Source organism: Gopherus evgoodei, chromosome 4 (assembly GCF_007399415.2).
Source record: "Gopherus evgoodei ecotype Sinaloan lineage chromosome 4, rGopEvg1_v1.p, whole genome shotgun sequence".
NCBI classification, from domain to species: Eukaryota; Metazoa; Chordata; order Testudines; family Testudinidae; genus Gopherus; species Gopherus evgoodei.
Genome location: NC_044325.1, coordinates 134,550,753 through 134,574,334, shown reverse-complemented (window position 1 = coordinate 134,574,334; position 23,582 = coordinate 134,550,753). Strand labels below are relative to the sequence as shown.

At 42.4% G+C, this 23,582-nt stretch overlaps 1 protein-coding gene across 5 annotated transcripts in view; it reads left to right on the top strand.

Annotated features, from left to right (window-relative positions):
* PPP1R12B (protein phosphatase 1 regulatory subunit 12B) overlaps positions 1–23,582 on the top strand; it is a 161,658-nt gene that overhangs the window by 70,439 nt on the left and 67,637 nt on the right. For 2 of the 5 annotated variants that reach the window (XM_030561181.1, XM_030561183.1), the window contains exons 13-15: positions 2,871–3,053; positions 3,681–3,866; positions 21,852–21,942. In XM_030561181.1, the coding sequence (XP_030417041.1) occupies positions 2,871–3,053; positions 3,681–3,866; positions 21,852–21,942 (460 nt within the window). Of the gene's footprint in view, positions 1–2,870; positions 3,054–3,680; positions 3,867–9,968; positions 10,057–21,851; positions 21,943–23,582 lie in introns of those variants that run through there. The other 3 variants (XM_030561182.1, XM_030561186.1, XR_004000217.1) reach the window with 2 other exon arrangements.

The following is a 23,582-nucleotide window of genomic DNA, read 5'->3' as shown; positions in this document are numbered from 1 at the left end:
CTGAAGGGAGAATATCTTTACATAATAGGAATAATGCGCAGCTATATGTGGCTACAAAAAACAAGGTGATAACTTGTGCATCTTATGCACTAAGAGTGAACTTGTGATCAGTTTGTATAGTAGTCTCAAACATCCTTCCGTTGTGAAGTGCAGAGAAACAAATAAAATGCTAACTATTTATAGATCATGTATGAAACGTTAAAGACTTATAGCTTGTGAAACACTCTAGTCTCATACACCAGTGTGTAGCATGAGGAATGGAATCAGATTGTCCTTCACGTAAGGTAACTTTTTGTCACTAGAAACTTGACTTCTTGGTATTAAAATGTCTCTAAATCAGACTGTAAAATCAATTCCCTCTATCTTAAGATGGGCCTTTAAAATGGATGTGCCATACTTTAATGTAGTTAAGGGAAAAAATCTCCACAATTTTTTAGTGTGGCTTAATGAGGAATACAAGGCTGCTCCATATTGAGACCTAAGTTTTCTTCTTAATCTCTGCATTTCCCACACAAGTTGCTTTAATTGATCTCAAACACATTCGTTTAAACTATAAATGCTCCTCTGTTTGCGCAAATGGACCCATAGTGGACTCCAGCTATCAGCGACAGATCCCCCTGCATCAGTGCTGAAAAGGGCTTTCCTGCTAGTGAGGAGGGGACAGCTGTTTTCATTATTATTGCAGAAAGTGTTCTTTAGACTTGGCAAATGACAGGAATATTTCTCAGTGGTGCTGAAAGTGTCATTCCCTCTCCCCACCTGCCCCCCCCCAAAAACCCCCTCCTGTGTGCGCACAACAGTGGTGAAACAATTCTCAGCGCCCTTGACTGACAACCAACCATAACACTTTCCATTCCATTATACTGGCCGTAAAGGTCTAGTTCAGGTCACTTGCTGATGCTAAAACATGCAAGAATTGACATTGCAAATCAAACAAGTGTAGCATCCTTTGACAGCAACTTGATACCTCAGAGGAAGATGCCAGATGCTCCAAAATGGAATAACCTGCTTATATGATCAGCTTCTTTTTACTCCTCCCTAGGCTCTCATACTTAGGACAAAAATATAGAAGGGTTATGCCCCATGTAATATAATTGAAAACATTTTCATTATGCATGAGACACAAGGTGGGTGAGATGATAATTTTTATTGGCCCAACTTCTGTTGGTGAGAGACAAGCTTTCAGTAAATCCAGCATCTTTATTATGACCGTGATTTTTAGCGTCTAGGAAAGTTATGAGTTTAAACTCCCAGGCTTGGCTTTTGAACGTGTTGTACAGGTTTGATCAGTTTTAAATATGTTGCTGTGAGTTTAATTGAATGTCCCCTTATTCTTGTATCGAGGGTGAATAGAAGTGCCCCAACACGTCTATCTGTTCCATTCTTTACTTTAGAGAAGGAATGAGAGATCTACACAGTCCTGATCATTTCAGTCTATTGTTGCATGAATGGCTTCCCATTAATCACTTTCATTGCCAGTCTCTGGACTTCTATTCCACATGTGAACATAGTATTCCATGTACAGTTGGGAAAACCAGGTCAGTTTCAGGTTTCAGCTCAAATTGTCTGACATTGTCTTGCACAAAATGAAGGGGTAGGGTCAAATTTATTACAGGCAAAGCCAGTAGTGTCTCCAGTTTTAAAGCTGACCACCACTTCTCTATATTATACATATCCTATTTTCAGTTGCGCACAACTTTAACCAAAGTTTAGCATTTGGGCTGAAATTTTGCATGTAAGGTGTCTGCCGTCTGGCTGATTTTTTTTTTTTTAAAACTTTCAGCTGTTTCTGAGCATGAGACTAGAGAAGTATATGTTTTGTCCATGTTAGAAAAAATTTAGTTTTGTTAAGAAGTGTTAGTATCTCAGTGCATGGACTCAGATGGCCTTTGTGTTGGGGACATGCCTCTTGCTGTTCCTGAGAAAATCAACCCAAGTTAGAAGTCTTTGGAAAAATCCCATGTTGTACATGCTCAGTAGACTTCAGCAGCTATGTAGTCATGGCCTGGAGCATGCTCAGTAGTTTTATGAGGATGATACATGTGCAGATCAGCCACATGAGCTGGGAGGGGCTCAGTGAGGATGGAATCTTCAGAGATTTTAGCTGCAAAGTTCCATGTCTCTACTGCTCATGTGCAAACTGACCTTTTTCAGAAGCTTGTAACTTAGCCAAATTTGGGTGGATTTTCTTGAACAGCAAAAGGAACATTCCTAACATAGTCTGCCTCCCTGTCAAATGTCAAGTCCCTGCTTCAAAGCACGGGGGTGCTAGAGTTTTTCAGTGAAATAGCTGTAAGAATTTTTTAACATGGCAAAACGTAATTCCCTAGCATCAGTCTTGCATATGGTTGGAACATTTCAGCAAAAATGGTTCAAAAATATCCAGACTGAGGGAGACACCCTGCATGGAAAATTTTAGCCCAAAGTGTTAAAAAGTTTGGCAAACTTTTATAAACAACTGGAAACAGGGTCAGGCAACTTCTGCCTATGTCTATATATGTATGTTCCTTGGGTTAAGTGATTTGATCCTCTGTTATTGTCTCCACCTTTCCCCAGTGCTTGAGAACACTACTGGTGGTGCCAGTGGTGCTGCTACAGGTGGGAGCAGGATTTTCCTTGTTTTTGCCTGTTCTCTGAACTTCCCTGGTTCACTTTGATCCCATTATTCTCTCCCCGAGACTTTACAGAGCAGGACCATCATTGATATATGTCCAGAGTGTTCTCTTCAATGGACCTCTTCATGGTCTAATGTCTCTTGCATTCATTTTGCTGAGATTTAAATATCCCCCCTCCAATTCACCTAAGGGCCTGTAATGGTCAGCAGCTGGTTAACCATGTGCTGAAGGGAGTGATCTTGTGATGTTTTACAGTGCTTCATTTGGTAGAAGTAGTGACCTCAACAGTCCCTACATTTCAGCCAATCGTAATACATCTGCTACCTCACCCACTACCATTGGTTCATCTACCTCATTGGGCACCCAGTGGCAACCTGCCTCTTCCTGTCCTACATCTCTTAGTGCGAACACTACTGCATCAATCCGCCAGTATACCAGGTAAGGGATCTGGGCTCATTCAGAGAACACTGTAGAATGCTCATGTTCTTAACTGACACACACAGTTCTGGGGGTGGAGGTTCTAAATTCAAAACTTTTGGAAATCAGTTCCATTATATAATGAACTCCTGAACAGTGGGTGCTGATGAGGCATTTCAGTTGAAAAAGTTCATATATTGTGTTCAGACTGTTTTAACAATGCATACCATAAGACTGCATACACAGCCTTAGCTTTGTCACTTCCTGACTTGTGATTAACTATGCATCCTTATTTTTCTAGGTAGCTCTTGTTTACAGCATGTGTAATTTCTAGTGCCACTGAGGTTTTATTTTTGAATTGCAGGAGCTTTGAGACCATCCCTCCTCCTGCTTATTGACCAATTAAGTTCCCTCAGATTTTCCAGTCACTTCTACAACAATCAGCAGCGATGTCAGGAATATTTCCTCCTACGGCTTATTCTTCTAGACATCCTTAAAAATGCCTTCTTATGACATTCCATCATACCATTGTATTCATAGAATTGGGGAAAACTTGTTCCTCGCTTCTAATGTTTCCTTGAAGGTATTGGGTCCCTAAGCCAATCGAGTTCACTTGCTTTGTATCCCATTATGTCTTGTATGTTTCAGAGCCCCATACCGGCAACAAGCTGACTCTACTGTAGAGAAAAATACAGAGAACATCTCTGCTAGCACTCCACTAGGTGTAATCACAAATCGCACTGTACTCAGCACTGCCAACGGTGTTACATCTGCCAGTGCCACGTCAACTACTGGAACGGACTCCTCAAATGGAGAAGCCAGGGAGCGAAGAAGGTTAGTGATCAGAATGATGGTGCACTTCATCTGTGGGGTGTGCAAATAAGAATTTATGGAATCATTCTTTCTGGGTGGTGCCTGGTGTTAGTTAGAAGATTTCAGTGTCTTAGGCCTTTCTGCAAAGACAAACACTGATGCCAATTGCAGTGGTGGTGTGTGGTGTGGACACATGTACAGTGAACTGTGGTCTAAGATCAGAGGGGTAGCCATGTTAGTCTGGATCTGTAAAAGCAGCAAAGAATCCTGTGGCACCTTATAGACTAACAGACGTTTTGGAGCATGAGCTTTCGTGGGTGAGGAAGTGGGTATTCACCCACGAAAGCTCATGCTCCAAAACGTCTGTTAGTCTATAAGGTGCCACAGGATTCTTTGCTGCTTTTGTGGTCTAAGATATGTTCATTTCACAAAACAAACAGCAATAACAACCTACAGCTACAATCACAGCAGTGTAGACCTGGGTGTGGGAGGAAGAAGGAAGGGAATAACTAAGCAGACGCTGAATTCTGGTATGGTCACTAGACAGTCAGTTATGCTCTAGGAGTAGCAGCATTTTAAAAAAACTGCTGCAAGCATGAGACTATTGTTGCTGTTTTCCTTTTCATGTGAAATTATTTTAAGATTGGCAGGAAAATAAGGCTAGGGTAGCCAATTTCAGATACAAGGTAAGATTTTTTTAAAAAGGGAAGTGCAGAACACCAAATGAACACTATTCCTTCATGCAAACAGGTGAAATGTGCCAGGACAGTCTTACAGTGGCATCAGGGTCAAGTAAATTTTAATAAAAAAGGCACAATGCTGATTTGCATATTTCTAATTATCAGCCTGGTTTTAACAAGTTACTGTCAATGGGAGAAGAATGTTTTAAGCAATTAGACTCTTGTAAGCTAAAGCTCTTTTCCCTCAGTTCCCAGCCCTACTGAGTGGGGAATTCTGTGCTTGGTTCAAAAATGAGGGAGGGGAAAAGGATTATAATGGAAATTGTTAGATTGCTTACTACAGCCAACGTCTGTATAACTAGAGCCCTGCAAATATGGATATCTGCTTCATATCCCTGGACCATTTTTGTGGATAGTGGATCAGATGCAGATACAGCCACGCAGGGCCCTACTTACCGGTGGTGCCTAGCCCGCAGCATCCAGCTGAGGCAGCCCGGGAGGTGCAGTGCAATTGGGGCTAGCGGCAGCAGCAGCCAGTGGCTGGGGCTGGGCGGCAGGCTGGAGTCAGGGCTCACCGCTTTGCTTCCTGTCCAGCAGCTTGAGCCCCTCGGGCAGCACCAGCGTTCTTACCATGGTCAGCCCAGCAGCACCGGCCACACTCCTGGCCAAGCCTGCTGGTTCCTGGGCCTGCACCCGGCCACAGGGATTGGAGCGGACAGGGCCCCCGCGCCCCCACCCCTCTGTCCCACTTTGATATAACACTGCTGCTGCTGTCACTCACGAGTCCCCGGGAGCAGCATGTGATGCAGTGCCCTCCATTTCCCAGAACAAACAGAAAAAATCTGTAAGCTCTCCTTGTCTATTCTCAACCTTCTCACATGTGAATCTCAGTCTAATTTACTGGTGCTTGGGAGTGTGATCTCTGGCAAACCAGGAAACTGTGTGTAAATCCTGTCTGTGTGGCCAGTGCGTCGGTTCCTCATGCCACCCAGGACTTAGTTACCTAGTTACCCCTTGCCTCAGTGAAAGACCCCGACTTGGTTGTGCTTAACTGGTAGTCAGCTTCCTGATAATACTGGGTTGCTAGTTATCCAGACAATCTCCTCTGGGCTCTGCCAACCCTTACTTTGCCTTATAGGTAACAGAAGGTATACCTCAGCCCATGGGCCCCTCTGAAAACATCCCCGGCAGTGTTCAGCCCACCACTGGACACTCACAGAAATGGATACATTTGCTGTCCCCAACGGGAACAGTATGTACGTCAGCTTCTTTCATTCAGCTGAGGAGTTGCACTTTATTTAACACCACAACACTGAGACATATTTATAATAAATCACAAATATGTTTATTAACCAAGAACAGAGATTCAAATGAATCAAATGAATAGTGAGTAAGAATATTGGAAACAGAATGGTTATCCACATAAAACAAAGTGTAAAATGCAATTCTAGGTCTACACTTATTGATGGTTGCCTTTCTTCTTTTATAAAGTAGATTTTCTCCCAAGGATTCAGTTTTTGACAGAGCTGCTAGTTTTCAGTCAAAATCATGATCCAAGTTTTCATGAGTATATGCCACACCCTTCAAGGAGTTTGCTCAGTAAATGAATACCAAAATTCTTTTTTTTTTTTTTTTTGCATCTCCTTATTACCCTAAACTCATAGTTTTGACCCTCAGAGTCAGGATGAATCTCCCCATCCTGCCATGGTTCCTTTCCTGATGTGCTAACTCCAAGGTGCATTCACATCTTTGTGTTGACTTGAAATGCAGACGTAACATCTATTTTGTTTTGGCTTATGAATCTAGGTAGATAGGTGAACATACATCCTTTTGTCTGGCAAAAACAGTTTTTCACCCCTGCTGGGGAATAACAGATGGATTAAAAACTATAAGGACATAGTTTCTGTATATAGTCATAACTTAAAATATAATCAGTATTTACAACAATATTAATGGCCAGCATTTATAAATAGTTATTATGATTGCAAACTGTTTAGGTATAGCGAGTTTCAGGCCTGATAAGAGGTACTGTGATAGAACAGCGAACACTTTGCCAGCTAGCATTGAGGAATTCTTAAGGTCACATGTTCTCACTAGGCTTCAGAGTTAATACCGTGTCTTGATGAAAGAAAATGGTGGCCCTTCTTTCAGATACTGTAGACTATCTAAGACCATATCCCATCAGTTCATATTTAGATGTTTCTTTGCAACAATAAGGGCTGAAGCTTATGTTTGGGGGAAAAAATGAGAACTTGCAGTTTGTAAAATCTGAATCTGTCTCAGTGGCCAGACTGATCCGTTGGGTGAGCTGGAGCCTGCGCTCAGGTGGGAGTTAGGCACCAGCTGGCCAGACCAAGTTAAATGTATTGTCTGAATGGAAACTTAACCATAGTCAGTTACAGTTACACAGCCTTCAAGTTCTTCCCCGTTAGCTTGCATAGATGCTTTGTAATGCTGTCATTACCGTGAATACTCCGTTGTGGGATATTGTGGAGACTGGTCAAAGTGCACTGTGCTGATTTGACAGTATTGCAGTGCTGTTGGGGAGAGAAATCTGCCAAGATATCTGAGTGATTGGAATTAGACAGGCAAGGCAAAAAGGTTAATTGTATTGCAAAATCAGTTCACACAAATGATATCAGGTCCTTTTAGGTGCCGTGCATTTTTCTTAATAAGCCATCTTTTAAATCTGTTAACTATAAAGAAGAGAAACCTGCAAATCGTTGCCCTGTTTCCCCTTGCTGCATAATCAAATGCAATATTTTCATTCATGCTTTGAACCAGTGGGTTCAAGCTGCCTCATTTGTTAACGTGGAGTCTCATGACAGCAGGGATATCGGAATGGTGACTGCTTGCAGGTTTTGATCTAGGGTTTGGAAATGGCAGAAGCTGGTAGGGTCACCTCAGTGGAGAAGCACTGATTGGCAAAGAAACCAGTTTGTTAAAAACAGAAAATGGCAAAACAGTTGTCCGGGAAGCGTTATATGGATTTCAGCTCTCAATGGCAGCTGTCGTAATAGCATTCTAGTCTGGTACAGTGTTTCCAAAGCTCCAAGTTCCTCTTAGCAACAATAGCATGTAAACAAACCCACTGGATAATATTAGAACAGTGAGATGCCTCCATAACATATGGCCTTAGACTGTCTGAAGCCAAAAGTTTAAAGTGAAACACTTCGTTACGTTTAGGAGAAATGACTAGAAAAGTGGTCTGGGATGCAATTCTGCCTCCACTGCAGGTGGCACACCTCTCTGTCTTAAATGCTGGCTTGCTCTGCTGTCTCTCGCTGTGTTTTTGTTACTTTGTTCTTCTGGCTACCGAAACTTTGTGATTGGCAAATGCTGCATAATCACTTAAGCATCACATCTTAAGCACCTGCATCTTTCCTTTAAAAGCTCACAAATCCAACTGCATAGGATAATCCCCACATGGAATATGCCGTACCAAACTGCTGTCCGTGTCCTGTAAGAGAGCTGATTTTAGATTCTTGTATATAATATACAGCTGTATTTTAGTGTCCCCTTAATTCTGCTGCTGCATTCTGTTGCTGAGCCTACTAGCTGGAAAGCTGCTCGGCCTCCTGTGCTGCTCTCGTATTTTTGCCAGCTGATTTTTCATGGAATTAGAGAAATTGGAGATGGAGAACACCTGTTAGGCTGTCTAGATTATTTCCTGCCAATGCAGGATTGCTCCCTATTGTAAAATCTTTGTCCAGTCTAGGCCAAACTATGTAAATAAAATTCTCGGAAAGGCATGGATTACATGCTTATGGAAGCAGTATATAAAAATCTCACATGCAAGTCCTTCCCCTCCATATGCAAGGCTAATTGATCAACCTTCCTTGGTGCTCTGCCATGGATGATAAGGACTCCCATAGCTTTTCTAATTAGAACTGCAGGCACGCTATGGGTCAGGTGATTGTTTTTCTGAGGTGCTATGATGACCCTTACTGCCTGTGAAAGATCTTCACACAGCTGAGAGGCTGTCCCTTCTGCAGCTGTCACAATGATTTCTCTCAAACTGTTACCAGCTATATGATCGCTTTTTCCCAAGGAACTGTGTCCGCCCCTTCACTGCAGTGCTTGCTGCCCCTCACAGCCTTGCACTGAGCTTCATGAGTGGTGGCCATGTTCTCCTCAGCCCCCACCAGTCTGAGTGCAGTCCACTTGTTCTAAGTCCAGTTACTAATGTCCCTTGTAGATGGAGGTGCCTTATGTCCCTTGTAGATGGATGTTACTTTCTGGAAGATCTTGGCAGTCCTGACTCGCTGTTAGATTTGTCTAGTATTGCTGTGAGATGTCCGGTCCCAAAACAAGCATTGCAGCGGTCTGGACTTCTCTGAAGCCTTCCATCAAGCAGGGATGATTCAGATGAGGTTGCAAAACCTTTGGCTATAAGGGGCTACACCCTCCAGGGACTGGCGGAAAAGCTTGTGTGGAGTGTACCACTTGTTTTGAAGTGCCATGTGCTGAGAGAGATGAGCTTCCCCTAGGGTTTTTTGAAAGGATTGTGGGGCAAGTCCCTTGTCTATGGTACAAAAAAGTCTTGCTGGCATAGCTATGCTGGCAAACCCTCCTGATATGACACAGCTAATGCCAGCATAAAAGTGGTTCTGCTGGCATAGCTTGCACATAGGGCTTCTGATTTTCAGCTCTAACTGATGAACACTAATAAAACACCCTGATTCAATAATAATAGTAATAATAATGATGATGAAATGAGTGGAACTGGTTACTTGTATCTAAGGTCTTGTCAACATGGAGCATAATGTGGGTTATGGTGATATGATTTCTAAAGCATGTTAATGTGTTGAATGTTAATTGGTCCTTGTAGATCCTACTGGTGTGCACTGAAGGTTCCCTAGTGTGCTTTAACATAGTGCTGATTAAAACAGTGTTACACTAAAGGGCTCTAGGGAACATTACAAAGATGACTTATTACAGTACATACTATTATAATGGTTGCATGTAATACACATTAGTCAGTACAGTATATACAGAGGGCCTAACTTTCCCTCCCCCTCTTCCTCCCTAATTTTGGACAGCTTCATAAAACTCAAATTGCTGAAAATACCCCCCCCCCCCAAACTAGAAGCCCAATTTACGCAGTTCCCCAAGAGAGACAAGCCATACCAGCAAAAGTGCTTCAGTGCTGATGTAAGTGCCTCTGCACTAAAGCTTATACAAGCACAGCTATCCTGATTACACCTGACTTTCTTTTTAACTAGCATAGCTCCTCTGGTATGAGTTATAAGTGTAGACAAGGCATTTGAGCTCCTGGTAGTGATGATAGTTTAAAGGGACATTTCTGAAGTTGAAATCTAATTAATTTATGCAAGAATTAGGAGTCGTTTAGTTTACTGCTCCTGCTCCTCCCCAGTTCCCCTACCAGTTGATGTTGGTTTTATAATCAGTTTCCTATTTTGTAACATAACTTTCTTTGCAGTATTCACCTATGAAAGACCCATCGAAATGGGGGAAGGTGCTGAGTGCACAGAGCAAGCTGTTGGTGTATAACCAATTTCAGAGGAATGGTAAATGGTTGGTTTCCGTTATTTTTTGAATAAGCTCTGCAACATTTCAGTGAAGGCATTGCCTATACTGATGGGAGAACCACCCACCCCTGAGAGGCAGTAGCTAGGTTGACAGGAGAATTCTCCAATTGACCTAGCACTATCTACACTAGAGGGCTAGCTGTGTTGCTCAGGGGTGTGGATTTTTCACACCCCTGAGTGATATAGTTATAATAACCTAATTTTCTAGTGTACACCAGGCCTAAGTCCCAGGATCAATGTGAATGACAGTGTTGGGCCTGTGTCTTTCTGGGGGAGAAGTCCTGGCATTGTTTGCTCCCTCCTATTCTAACATCACACCCCACTCTTCAAAGGGAGTGCAAGTCTCTCAAATAGACTTTTCTCAAGTGAACAAAGAAAGTTGACTGTTGCTGTGTAACCATTTCTGGCAAATGCCTTCTCTTTCCTCCTTTCCTTTAATTTCACAGAGAGTTCCAGGGATCCATTTGCCAGTTAAAGCAGCATGTAGATAGCTAAGTCCATTCTGTAATCTATATTAATAACTTAACCCGTGCCCTCCTTCGTCAGTGCTCTTAGAAGAGCAGATTTTGGCAAGACCATTGTACCTCATGAATCTTGTTTTGTCCAGAGTCAGAACACAATGACCTAACAAAGTGTGGATGCCTGGTATGGCTGTTAACCGTTGGTATTATTTTCTAGAGCCGCCTGCAAAGCAGCATGGAAATCTGGTTTCCAGAGGGTTAGACCAGAAAAATAAGTTTTTTCAAGTGATATTTTAGTATGTCAATCTAGAATAGACACTAGAACAAATCACCAGTGTCTCCACACTAACATTTGAGCGCCTTTCTGATATCAGGTGTTTCAGATGTTAAGAACTTTGGTTCAAATCAATATTTAAGTTTTGTGTATATGTTAATTTGATCATTTCCATGAATTGCAAGGTTGAACACAAATGGTCTCCACACTATGGACTTCCATTTCCTAAATTCTCACTTCTTAATCTAAAGCGGCAGGTTTTAAACCTTTTGAGCTGAGCCTCCTCACCTGCTTTGAGTTACAAGTTTTGGTTGCACCCCCACCAACCTAGACAAAAATAGACACACAAAAGTACACTTGACAGCCTACTCATAAACCTAGGAGACCTTAACACAATCTTAATTAAATTACCTACACCTGCAAGTTTCAAATACACAGACACACTTCTACATTGATATAATGCAACCCGATGTAACATGAATTCGGATATAATGCAGTAAAGCAGTGCTCCGAGGGGGCGGGACTGCACACTGCAGTGGATCAAAGCAAGTTCGATATAGCGTGGTTTCACCTATAATATGGTAAGATTTTTTGGCTCCCAAGGACAGCGTTATATTGAGGTGGAGGTGTACTTACCAAGACACAGCCTAGGCTTCCTCAGCAACCGGCTGCTTCTACCTTGCAGTCAGGCTGCACCACTAGAACAGGGCTACTACCTGCCCCTTTCCCCTAACCCTTCAGATTTTCAAAGTAGGGGAAGTCATGGGTGGTGGTCTCTGGGGATGGAGGCTGCCGGGATTGGAAATCAGCAGATGTTGACACTGATCCACAGGCTAAGGTTAGTTGGGGGGGGGTTTAGGTGGGGCTCCCTCCTTGCCCCTTCCCCCCCATGGGGGCTGGCCTGCACCCCACCATGTTGGGCTTGCACGAGCTGCCTGGCATTGCTGCTCACCTTCCCCAAACCCTTAAGGGGATGTGTCCCACAGTTTGAAAACGTCTGATCCAAAGCTTTTCAATTGCCTGAACCTCCTTATAATTCTTGTAGAAGTTTGTCAGGGCCTTAGATACTAATTGAGCAGAGTGCTTACGGCATACCTGCTTAATTAGAAGGGAGAGATTTTTCCTCATGCTACACACTGGGTAAGCAAAGGACAGTAACAAGTTAAAAGGTCTCCCTGCACATAAAGTGAGTAATCGTCCGGCACCTGCTGTTGAAAGCTCTTATCTGCTATGTTCTTACAGTTAATCTCTTTCAGATAAATTTGTCCCTTTTTATAAAAAGCTGGTGGGATGATGTGGGAGGGTCAGGAATTCTTTTGGCTCTCTGATTTTCCATGTTCGGCAGAGGAGAGATTGCGTTTGCTTTATCGGAAATCAGGCTGCATTTGTGTTTGGGAAGGGTCGAGGTGAGGGTTGGGGTGTCACTCTTCTCAAGAGCCTGGTTGTGCAGAAAGCAAGCAGGTATGCTGCTAGGCTTTCAGCTCCCAGACTGAGTTTGCTCCACAGTGTTCAGGGTGGGGATTTTATTTGGCACTCACGTCTTGCGTTTTCGGTCCCAATGAAGAAACTGGAATTTAGACAGATAAGCCCAGGCTGTGGGCTGGCCTGCTGACCTAAAGGGTCACCTCCATGGCTTTCTAGCACATGCAAGAATCTAGAGGAATACACAGGAGAACTAAGTAGCTCCAGTGTTCTCTGAACTGCTTAGAAGGGACTGGAATGAGGGACAGAATGGAACAAGTAGCAGGTAAAACTGCCTTTCACTTCTAGATTTTTGCATCCAATGTATTGCCCTTTACCTCTCTTCCTTGCTAATCAAAGGCACCGGTGTGTCCCATTTGTTTGCTCAATGTACTTGATAGCGAGGTTGTCTGTGTGCGAGGTGGCCATTCAGGGTTTTTTCTCTGTGTCTGATTTACAGACCACTGCTCCAAAAATGGCCCCAAAGGCTAAATACTTATTGGTGTATTCATGGTAGACTATATACAGTGTGGATAGCTGAGAACTAATTCAGCTTAAAAACATGGGCCGTTCGTTACATTTGCCTTAACTCTCAGCACCTGCTGGTGAATGCTGAGGGCTGAGTGGTGAATCAAGTGAGTTTCTGTGCTGGAGTTTTTGTGCACCAATTTTGGTATAATCTGCAGCAATAAAGGCTAGATCCCTTCCATTCATCTTGGTAGGAATTACTCCTCCCAAAAGCCCCTGTAGCATTTAATATTGAGTATCTTCGGCATAAAGCTAAAGGCTTAGAGTAGGATAAAGGATGACAGTCTTAGCTATCCAGTGTATATAAATCTATTACAAGTTATAGAAAATATTGCCAATATTACTAAATAAGCTTCCAACCACTGGCTAACCTTTCTTTTGCAAATATTCAGTCATTTTTTAAATCTCATGATTCCATAAGGTGGCAGTAGAGGGCTGCTTAACAGTGTCTGCTGGGCATTCATTTTTGTTCCTGGTTGGTTTGTTCTACCCCTTGCCCTTCTGATAGCATTTCATGTGTGTCCCCATTCCGTTTGAATTTCTCATGGTGAGATGTTTCTTTCAGTGTTCAGGCATCCAGGTGTGTGTGTGTGTTTTTTTTCTTCTTCTTCTTCCAGGAATTGCTTTCCTTACAGCAGACTGTAAAATATCTGTTGTCAAAGTTCTTCTAATTTCAGTCCTGCTTGCTGTGTGGCTTTACCTTGTAGGTGAAATATGTGTTCTCTGCAGGGCCAGCTCCAGGCACCAATGCAGCAAGCAGGTGCCTGGGGTGGCCAATGAAGAGGGGTGGCACATTCGGCTCTTCGGAAATTCGGTGGAGGGAAGGACCCACCGCTGAGTTGCCGCCAACGAATGAAGCGTTGCGGTGGAGCTGCTGCCGATCGCGGCTTTTTATTTTTATTTTTTTTCCCCCACTACTTGGGGCGGCAAAAACCCTGGAGCCCAGCCCTGGTTCACTGCTTTCATTCAAGAAATGCTTCTTACTCTTAAGATGAGGAGAGTATGAGAGACTTTGAAATCTTTCTGGGCAGGGGCACCCAGGCTGTGCCTGGCTGAGTGTTCCACCTGGCGTGCTACAGCTGACTTACATTCTGCTCCATTTCATGCAACAGCTCCCTTCTTTAACACAAAGGTGCAGCCTATGGAGACCGCAGCTCCAGCAGGAAATGTTCCATTTAGATTTGACACTAAACAGCGTTGCACGTTGGGACCTGTAGTTTTGGCATCACATTGCCACTTTTAAGGGAAGCCAGCTTGAAAATCCTAACTCTATCTAGACAGCGTTGCAGCTAAAAAGCTAATGTAGGGAATTATTTCCATTCTTTCTGTTTGCCTTGCACTTGACATCACTTACTTTATTCTTTTCCCTCTGCAGTCAATTAATCTTTCCGTTGCTGAAAAGCTCCACATGAACCAGAAAAAAACCCCAAAACCCTCCCAAGCATTTTTTGAAAAATATTTAAAATTTAAGATGTATAAGAAAATAAGCCCAATCAGAAACTGGATTTAAACGCGTGCATGCGCGCGCACACATATAAAAAAATTAAAAAATCAATCTGTTTACGGGGCACCACCGTGTCACATTTTTTCAGCTTTCTCTATAGGGTTTAGCCAATAATTGGTTTGGGGGAATATGGTGAAAGATGTCAGCCAAATTATTAACTGAGTGTAGTTTAGCCTTTTGCATTATCCAAAACATTCACCGGCTCGAATTCCTTGCTGTTTTCCTCCCTGCTGTCTTTGTGAGTTTTCCTGAATTAGTCCAGACTCAGTTCCACTGTTTCATTTCCTCATCCCTTTGGAAGACTATGGAGCACCTGATGCTGAAGGACAGCCAGTACTTGGGTCCCCTATCAAAGCGCTTATTTGTATTGCCATAACTCTAAGGATCCCTGGTATGGACAAAGCTGTACAAACACAGAACAAAGCCAGTCTCTACCCCCAAGAGTCTTCAGTCTAAAGACAAAAGTCAGCAGGTGGATACAAAGAGATGGGGGGCACAGTGAAGCAGTGAGAAAACACTAGATGGCATGACAGGCAGCGGGCTCAACACACCAGCTGCCTAACAGTTGTCCAAGTCTTTGTAAGCATTGCAGCAAAAGAGGAGGAATAAAGGAGCACGTGTAGTTTGAATAGGAACGGACACAGATCGCAAGTCCTCTGAACCTTTTCATCTTGGGGAGTCAGGCCTTGACTGGATCAGGTACAACTGAGCATATGTGGAATTTCAGCTGTATTTCTGTCACCCTTCTAATCATGCTGCAAAATAGATCATCCTAACTCATGAACATTTAAACCTTTTTATGTTAAGATTTTCACATTCAAGCTGAAGCAGGATGACTAGTCATAGACTGGCAGAATTCAGTTTCTGTTTTTTATTGTTTTGACAGATACTGATTTTTAAAGGAATTTTTTATTTTTATTTGATTTTTTTTTTAAACTTCACAGTTGTGGGAAATGATGAGGGGTCAGATGTTTAATGACAGTAGATGTTGAGGTAGAGAAAGTTAAAGCTTTATAAACTGTTAAAACAAAAATTATCAACCTCACATTAAAGTATACAAATTAAATAACCTTAAATCAACAAATCATACCTGTTACTATTCATTTGCTAGTCCATTTATACCTCCTGTGTTAGGAGGTAACAAGCTTAATTCAGAAATCTAAATTTTTTTTTTTTTTAAATAAATGGAGATAGGCTATCTCCTAGAACTGGAAGGGACCTTGAAAGGTCATTGAGTCCAGTCCCCTGCCTTCACTAGCAGGACCAAGTACTGATTTTTGCCCCAGATCCCTACATGGTCCCCTCAACGACTGAACTCACAACCCTGGGTTTAGCAGACTAATGCTCAAACCACTGAGCTATTCCTCCCTTACTGGATTTTTACTCTTAAGTTTCTGAGTAGCGTTTTTATTTTTACTTTACCTATCTGTAAATTTCAATAAATATGGTGGAAATATTTTTGTCAGCTTGTGTGTAGAGTGAAATCAACACTCAGCAATAAAAAATCGAATCCTTCCAGGCCTAACTATTCACCACAGTCTAAACTAATGTTAAGGCAGAAACACCAGGTACTGAAAATGGCGTATGGTCTGTTCAGACAAGCTGTTTACAGTAAGCTGAGGAACACTTAGAGTATTAGATCCTGAAATCTTATCCTCTTGTCCTCAGCTTATTAAATCACTCAACATTGGCAGGCTCCCTTTCTGATTTTCTGCTTAAAGTGCTTGCAGAGTCCGACATATCCCTCACTCCTGCCTGTCAGGTATCCCTAAGTGTTCCTCAGCTGGCTTTCTGTGGCTACTGATTTAATCAGTATTTATAGTTAACTTTAGATTGATGCATGAGATGTTAGTGCCAGGGTGGAATAAATGAAGCAAAGAACCAGAACATTCCGTGTGTGCTTTTTTGTGTGATCAGGAGAGTAGCTTTTTTGCCTCCTCCCCAGTAAGCCTAGTTATTGATTTGCTGTCTAGTGCATAAAATATGTATCTGTATAGTGGATTGTATTTTGGGAACTGTTATCAGCACCATTTCCTGCAGCGCTTGCGTCTGGCCTCCCCCACAAAGCTTGCAGGCCGTGTATTAGCAAATGGCAAGTCTCTCCCTACCTCAAGCTTGCGGCGATAGTGCGGCAGTGCAGGTTTCCACTAGTTTCCCAGGGAGACAGTGCTGATCCTGCAGGATTTCGCCACCTTTCCCAAAATCTCCACGCTTGTCCTGACCTTCAAGCTGCTATGCAGGCCTGCGTTAGGAGGTAACATGTTTATGCTTTCTCTGTGCTATCCGACCAGAAGTGTTCCTTTCTAGGGATAATGGATTTATTTTTTAAATGCTGCCATTTAAAAAAAACTAGGTTATTAAAAAACATAATGGGTTAGCTTCCTTGTCACAAGTCCCTGAAGATGCTTAGCAACGTTATAAATATCTGTAAAGTGGCAGATTCCTGCTCCACTTTTTTTGCTGAAAAGATTAACATGAAATTGCTGCATTATTTTGAATAGTGATACTGTACCTTTAGGAGCAGGAACTCAAGGTGCTGGCTTTATCTGTGGGCTGAACATTTGCAGATTACATAGCTGTTCAGGGTTCAGTAACCTGTGCTATTCATAGCCAGAGATATCATGAAGCAAAATTCAGCTTTGGCTTTTAAGAAAATAAAACAAACAGATCTCTAGGCTGTCCTGTAATATTGTCTATTAAGGACATTTCAGAGAGTCAGTCATGAGATAGAGATGGGATTTAAGGAGAGTGTTTGCCCAGTACACTGGGGGAGTTCCAGGTAGAATGAACCACGTGAAATATAGCCCTTCTCTGTCAACAACAGTGCCATTGTTGAAATGAATGGAAATGATGTACTTATTGTCTGCACAAAATGCATTTATTCTTAGTATTATTATTGCTGTGAGAATATTGGTCTTTGTATGAACAGGCAGGATAACGAGGGGTTTTACAAGGGTGTGGACCCTTTGTAACTAGGGCCGTGTCTATACGTACAGCATTGCAGCTGCGTAGCTGTACCGCATCTGGTGAAGATGCTGTATGTCGATGACATGCCGAGCTCTCCCATCAGCATAATGAAACCACCTCCGTGGGTAGTGGAAGCTCTCCCACCGACATAGCGCTGCGCACGGAAGCCTTTGTCAGTGTAGCTTACGTTTCCTGGGGATGTGATTTTTTTTTTTTCCACACCTCTAAGTGACATAAGTTATGCTGATCATAGGCTGTAGTGTAGACATAGCCTAAGTTTTTAAGATAAATGCATCCTCTGGGTTTGTAACTCTTTCCAGCTGAATGTTGCAAATGCCCTGTGATGAGAGAGAGAGAGCCTGGGAGTTAAATGAAGACAAATGTTTAACTTCCAGTGTTGCTGAGTTTTGACCCACATGTACCTTAATATCTTTGGGGCGAAGGGCCCTTCATCGTTACTACTAGAATAAAATATGGTAACTTCAGTAAGCTTTAAAGGTGCTGGCTGTCATGCTGTCAAACAGACAAGGTGGATGATGTGATATTTTTTATTGGGCCAACTTGTATTGGTGAAAGAGACAAGCTTTCAAGCTACACAGCTGCCTTCTTCAGCTGGATGAGGATGTTTTTGCCAGAAGTGGCTGACTGCTGATAGCTAGGCAGTATCCATCTACGTGGCTGTAGGTCATTGACTTGGATGGCTGGACCCTGAAAGATGCTTATGCTGTTACAGGCTAGCAAGGAGGAAACTAACACTTTTAACCCAAGCATCTTAAATTGCTGTATTCCTCAGGCATATTTGCTTCCTTCTCTAGTGTCCCTGGCTATCCAAAGGGTTACCATGTTGTTTGTTCTGCAGTGTTTCTTTTCGCATAGGTCTCACTTGGGAGGTGTTTCTCTCCATGGCATGTTCTCACTTTGGAGACACTGGTTTTCCAGGCTAACAAGTTGACCTGCCCCCAGTACTTTGGGTTCACCAGTCTGTGTGCTCACTTTCACTGCTGCCCGTTCTGTGCCCCATCCTGAATCTCCTTTTCCTTCTTTGTGGGCAACATTTTTTGTTGTTGCCCTTCTGACCCAAACAGTTAAACCGCAGGACCCTGAATATTAGCTGTTTTAGGAGAAATTGATGGAATCAGGTGTGTTCTTTGGTGCAATCCAGTGTATATACAAAGAATGAACATAAAGTCCTGTTTCCCTGAACACAACAGTAATCAAACAGCAGGCGACCGTTCCTTTTGTTGCAGAATATGCCTCTTTCCAGGCATTACTCTATCCAGAAGCCCTTAGCTTTGTCTAAGGTTCATGCTAAAGTGTTTCTCTGGATGCATCTAGGGCATGCTGGTGGCCACTCTGACAATTTTTCCTTAAGATACTTTCCATAATATACTCATTCATAAGCAGAATATTTTTGGTGAAAAAGTGATACCTCAAAGAGCAGGATTCGGCTTATAAAAAGGTCTTCACCAGAATTTGATGATTTTAAACTCTATGGAATCATTGAATTGAATATCTAATACGTTGTTGTTTTGTTTACCTGGAGCATTCACAGGCACGAAGCCCCTCTGCTCCCTGTGGCTGCAGTTCTCCGTTCCCAGCTGATGGGAGCTGCGGGAAGTGGTGCCACTTCCCGCAGCTCCCATTGGCTGGGAACGGAGAACTGCAGCCACGGGGAGCTGAGGAGCTTCGTGCCTGTGAATGCTCCAGGTAAACAAAACGTCCCAACCCGCCAGCAGCTTACCCTGACAGGTCAGGAGCCAAAGTTTTCCAGATCCTGAAATACACAGTCAGCTTATGAAAGGGTCATACAGTTTTTGCTATTTTTACCTATCCATTTTGGGGGGTCAGCTTATAATGAATGGACAAATGAATGAGTATATACGGTAATTAACTTTAGGGAAAACAAATAAATATGCACATATACATGCCTAAATCGTTGTAGTTTATGTAGAGGTTTTTTTCAGACAAAATAATCTGCAGTTGTCTCTGTTCTTTACTGGACCTAAATAGAATAGAAATACAAATAAAATACTCCCTGCCCACCTCCCATCCAGAGCTTAATTTGTCCCCCAGCTTGCCAGGGCTGAGTTAGTCAGCTGTGAAAAGTGGTATTAACAAATAAATATACAAATATCACTTTTCACAATAGCAGACTTACTAGCTAGCAAATATCTGACTGAGCTGTCACTAGATGTGCTGCTTGTTGATTGAATTTCCAGACTCAGGGAGATGTCCGCTGAAGGAAAAAGCTGTAAGAGCAGTTTGGAGTTGTGTTCACATTTTAGCTTTGAAATAGCTACTCTACACAGCAATGGCATGGTTGAGTCATGTCTGATGATAGAATTACCCTCTCAGACATTTACAGTAACTTTACGTGAGTTCCAGAAATAACACTTCTGCGATGAGTGATGGAAAATACATGTACAAATGGAGGCCAACATTTTCAAAAACCACTTATGATTTTTTGGGGCATCTCAATCTTTGGGGGTTCAACTTGAGACCTCTTAAAGGGGCCTGATTTCCAGAAGGTACTGAGCACCCGCCTTCTGGAAACCTAGCCCCTTCAAGGTGTTGCATGTTGGGCACCCAAAATCGCTAGTCTCTTTTAGAAAATGTTGACCTACGTCTTCGTAAATGTGAGGATGAAAGGAAAGCTTTGCAAAATGTGCTGTCCTGGTATCCCTTTGGGCCTCTACTATACCCCATACGCTAGAGTGACCAGAGACTAAGTGTGAAAAATCAGGACAGAGAGTGGAGGTAATAGGAGCCTATATAAGAAAAAAACCCAAATATCAGAACTGTCCCTATAAAATCGGGACATCTGGTCACCCTACCATACACACAACTTCCTGCGCATGAATGCATCACAAATATGTTAACACCAGGATATCCTGGAGATTATTTCAAATACTACATCCATCTTAGGCAGGGTTTCCCAGCAGTATTAAGACTCGTCACAGGTGCAACTCTTTAGAAGACTTACTGGTCCCAACCCCAGTCTCTGGTATCCTTTTAATTCTACCCACTTGTACACAGGCATTATGTCAATTTACCCGATGACATCCTGTTTCTCAAATACAGTATATTAGACACTTCTTTCCCTACAGTCTTGGATACATGCTGTAATTTTTCATGTACAATCAAACTTTGTTGGAATGGTCCAGTTATCTTCATTTACTTAGAGTTTCCACGGGACTGATGTCTTACTGATATGTATTTTACTCATTTAGCAAGTCCTACAGTTTCTCCAGTATGCAGCACAGCATACATTAGGTACAGTTCAGAGTAGTAAACTAACAAATCTACTTAGCTACAAAATTTCACTGGCTAAATTTCACTACTGCTCTATTGTACTTCATTTGTTGTATGTTTTGTAACTGTACTCTTCAGATAAATGACTTTAACTGCCTCTGGGTGCTATGCAGAGTAGAAGACTCTTCACTTGTCTAAGGTTGTAGAAAATGTATATCCTACTGATTTAGACTGTTATTATGCATTGGTGTGCAACCTTCACTTTGTCTCTTCCTGTTTGAGTGCTTAACCAAACAGGTACTTTTCTGAACAGTTGAATTTGTTTAGGAGGAGGGGAGCAATAATCAAAATGTAGAGATGTATGTTTTGCTGGATGTGGCCAGAAGACCCTATTCCACGGAACTTCAGGAGCAAGCTGTTCGCCTTTAGAACTAATTCACTTCCAGTTTGGGTGCTACAAGACATACAGTGAATGAAACAAGAATGTCCACAATCCCTTGTCTCATTGAGCATGCCTTCAGCTAGCTGATCACTGTCCAGTTGAGTACAAAAGCTACCAGAAACTTCAGAGGAAGGTACAGGAAACCCTTGATAGACAATTATGAAATAACCTGCCTAGAGGGGAAGGTTTTCCTGTAACACCTATCATTTAGTAGGTGGCTTATGCCCTGAAGCAGGAAAGTTGAGAAACCTTCAAAAACTCTTTAATCATGTCTGCTGTACAGGTATTTTCTCATATAAACATCTAGTCTTTCCATATGTTAACTATGCTGTATAAAGTGGCTTCTTCTGTCTGCTTTAAATGGGTCACCTTTCACTATAAGAAGGTTAGGTGGGGTTTACTCCAATATGTATGCTGGAGTGATTTCCTTTAGTATTGCTGCACTTCAACATAGGTCCATTGTAACAGACTTCATACTGATGCAGGATTTGTTTACATTCTGAAGTCTGATTGTGAATGAGATTACACATTTCTGGATTTATTTAATTCTGTATTGAGACTTGAAGGAGGTTAGGGGTGTATGGGATCCCAGACGGTATGCAGATTATGCCTTTTAATGAGATTGGCTTACAGGCGAGCATAGAATGTATCTAACAGGTTAACATTTCAGAAGTCATTGCTTGAAGATACTACAATGAACATGGCAGCCGCAGCAATCAGCCAGGTGCTTGGTGGCCCTAGGAAATGGGAGCAGAAGGTGTGCTTCCCATTGACTACATTAAAACACAATAGTGTCTATGAAATGGCATGAATACTGTCATTGCTTTGAGACTTGCAAATCAAAAGTGTCTGATTTTATGTTGTGTTCTTGACCCTTTCTTTCAGGTCGTATCTGACTCCTGTGCGAGATGAGGAAGCAGAGTCACTAAGGAAGGCCCGATCCAGACAGGCCCGCCAGACTCGTAGGTCTACACAGGTGAGGAGTGAAATTCCTGATGGCCATGCAGCAGAGTAGCAGGGAAACTGGCATTTAATAGGCAGTGGTATCTTGTTCTGCTAATCCATCACCATACACATATGGACTTGTCTGGGGAGACAGGTGGGAAGTTGGGTGGTGGCCTACAAAAGGTTCCAAAGCAGCTTTACAGTCCTTTGATTGGAGAAATCTTTGTACACCATTTGGGTCTGAAAGCCCTTTACAGACTGAGTGATCACAAACAATACACAAGGGTCATTTAATTTGCCGAAATGCAGCTACATATAGGTGAAACATGACATCTTTTTAACAGCCAACAATAGTGTTACACTGTTCAGAACAGAAAACAAAGAAACATATATCCATTTTAAACTTCAGGAAGAATTGGGTTAGCAGATTGCAATTCTCCAGGTCTGAACTTGGCTGGAACAGTTTTCCAGGATGTGTGAGCATTTCTCTAAAGATCTGTCAGTGTTTGTTATAAATACTGATTGTCTTTATTTGAACTGATTACAGCTAGGCTGTTGAAGTAATCCCAGGCTGACATCCAGTGCACATCCTTGCCATTCAAACCATTTTACCCCAAACTTGTTTAAAAACAAGCTATATATTTGAGCTACATAAGTGCAGGAAAATAAGACCACATGCTGAGGATGGTGTGTGTATGTGTTGATTTAACTCATCAGTATTTTTAAATGACTTCATAGACTTTAAGGTCAGAAGGAACCATTATGATCATCTAGTCTGACTTCCTGCACAATGCAGGCCACCGAATCTCACCCACCCACTCTTGTATCAAATCCCTAACCTATGTCTGAGCTACTGAAGTCCTCAAATCGTGCTTTAAAGACTTCATGGTGCAGAAAATCCTCCAGCAAGTGACCCGTGCCCCATGCTGCAAAGGAAGGGGAAAACCCCCCGGGGTCTCTGCCAATCTGCCCTGGGGAAAAATTCCTTTCCGACACCAAATATGGTGATCAGCTAAACCCCGAGCATGTGGACAAGAGTCACCAGCCAGACACCCAGGAAAGAATTCTCTGTAGTAACTCAAATCCCATCCCATCTAACATCCCATCACAGACTGTTGGGCATATTTACTGCTAATAGTCAAAGATCAATTAATTGCCAAAATTAGGCTACCCCATCATGCCATCCCCTCCATAAACTTATCAAGCCTAGTCTTGAAGCCAGATATGTCTTTTGCCCCCACAGCTCCCCTTGGAAAGCTATTCCAGAACTTCACTCCTCTGATGGTTAGAAACCTTCGTCTAATTTCAAGTCTAAACTTCTTGATGGCCAGTTTATATCGTTTTGTTCTTGTGTCAACATTGGTACTGAGCTTAAATAATTCCTCTCCCTCCCTGGTATTTATCCCTCTGATATATTTATAGAGAGGAATCCTATCTCCTCTCAGCCTTCTTTTGGTTAGGCTAAACAAGCCAAGCTCTTTGAGTCTGCTTTCATAAGTCAGGATTTCCATTCCACAGATCATCCTAGTAGTCTTCTCTGTACCTGTTCCAGTTTGAATTCATCCTTCTTAAACATGGGAGACCAGAACTGCACACAGTATTCCAGATGTGGTCTCAGCAGTGCCTTTTATAACGGTACTAACACTCCTTATCTCTACTGGAAATACCTCG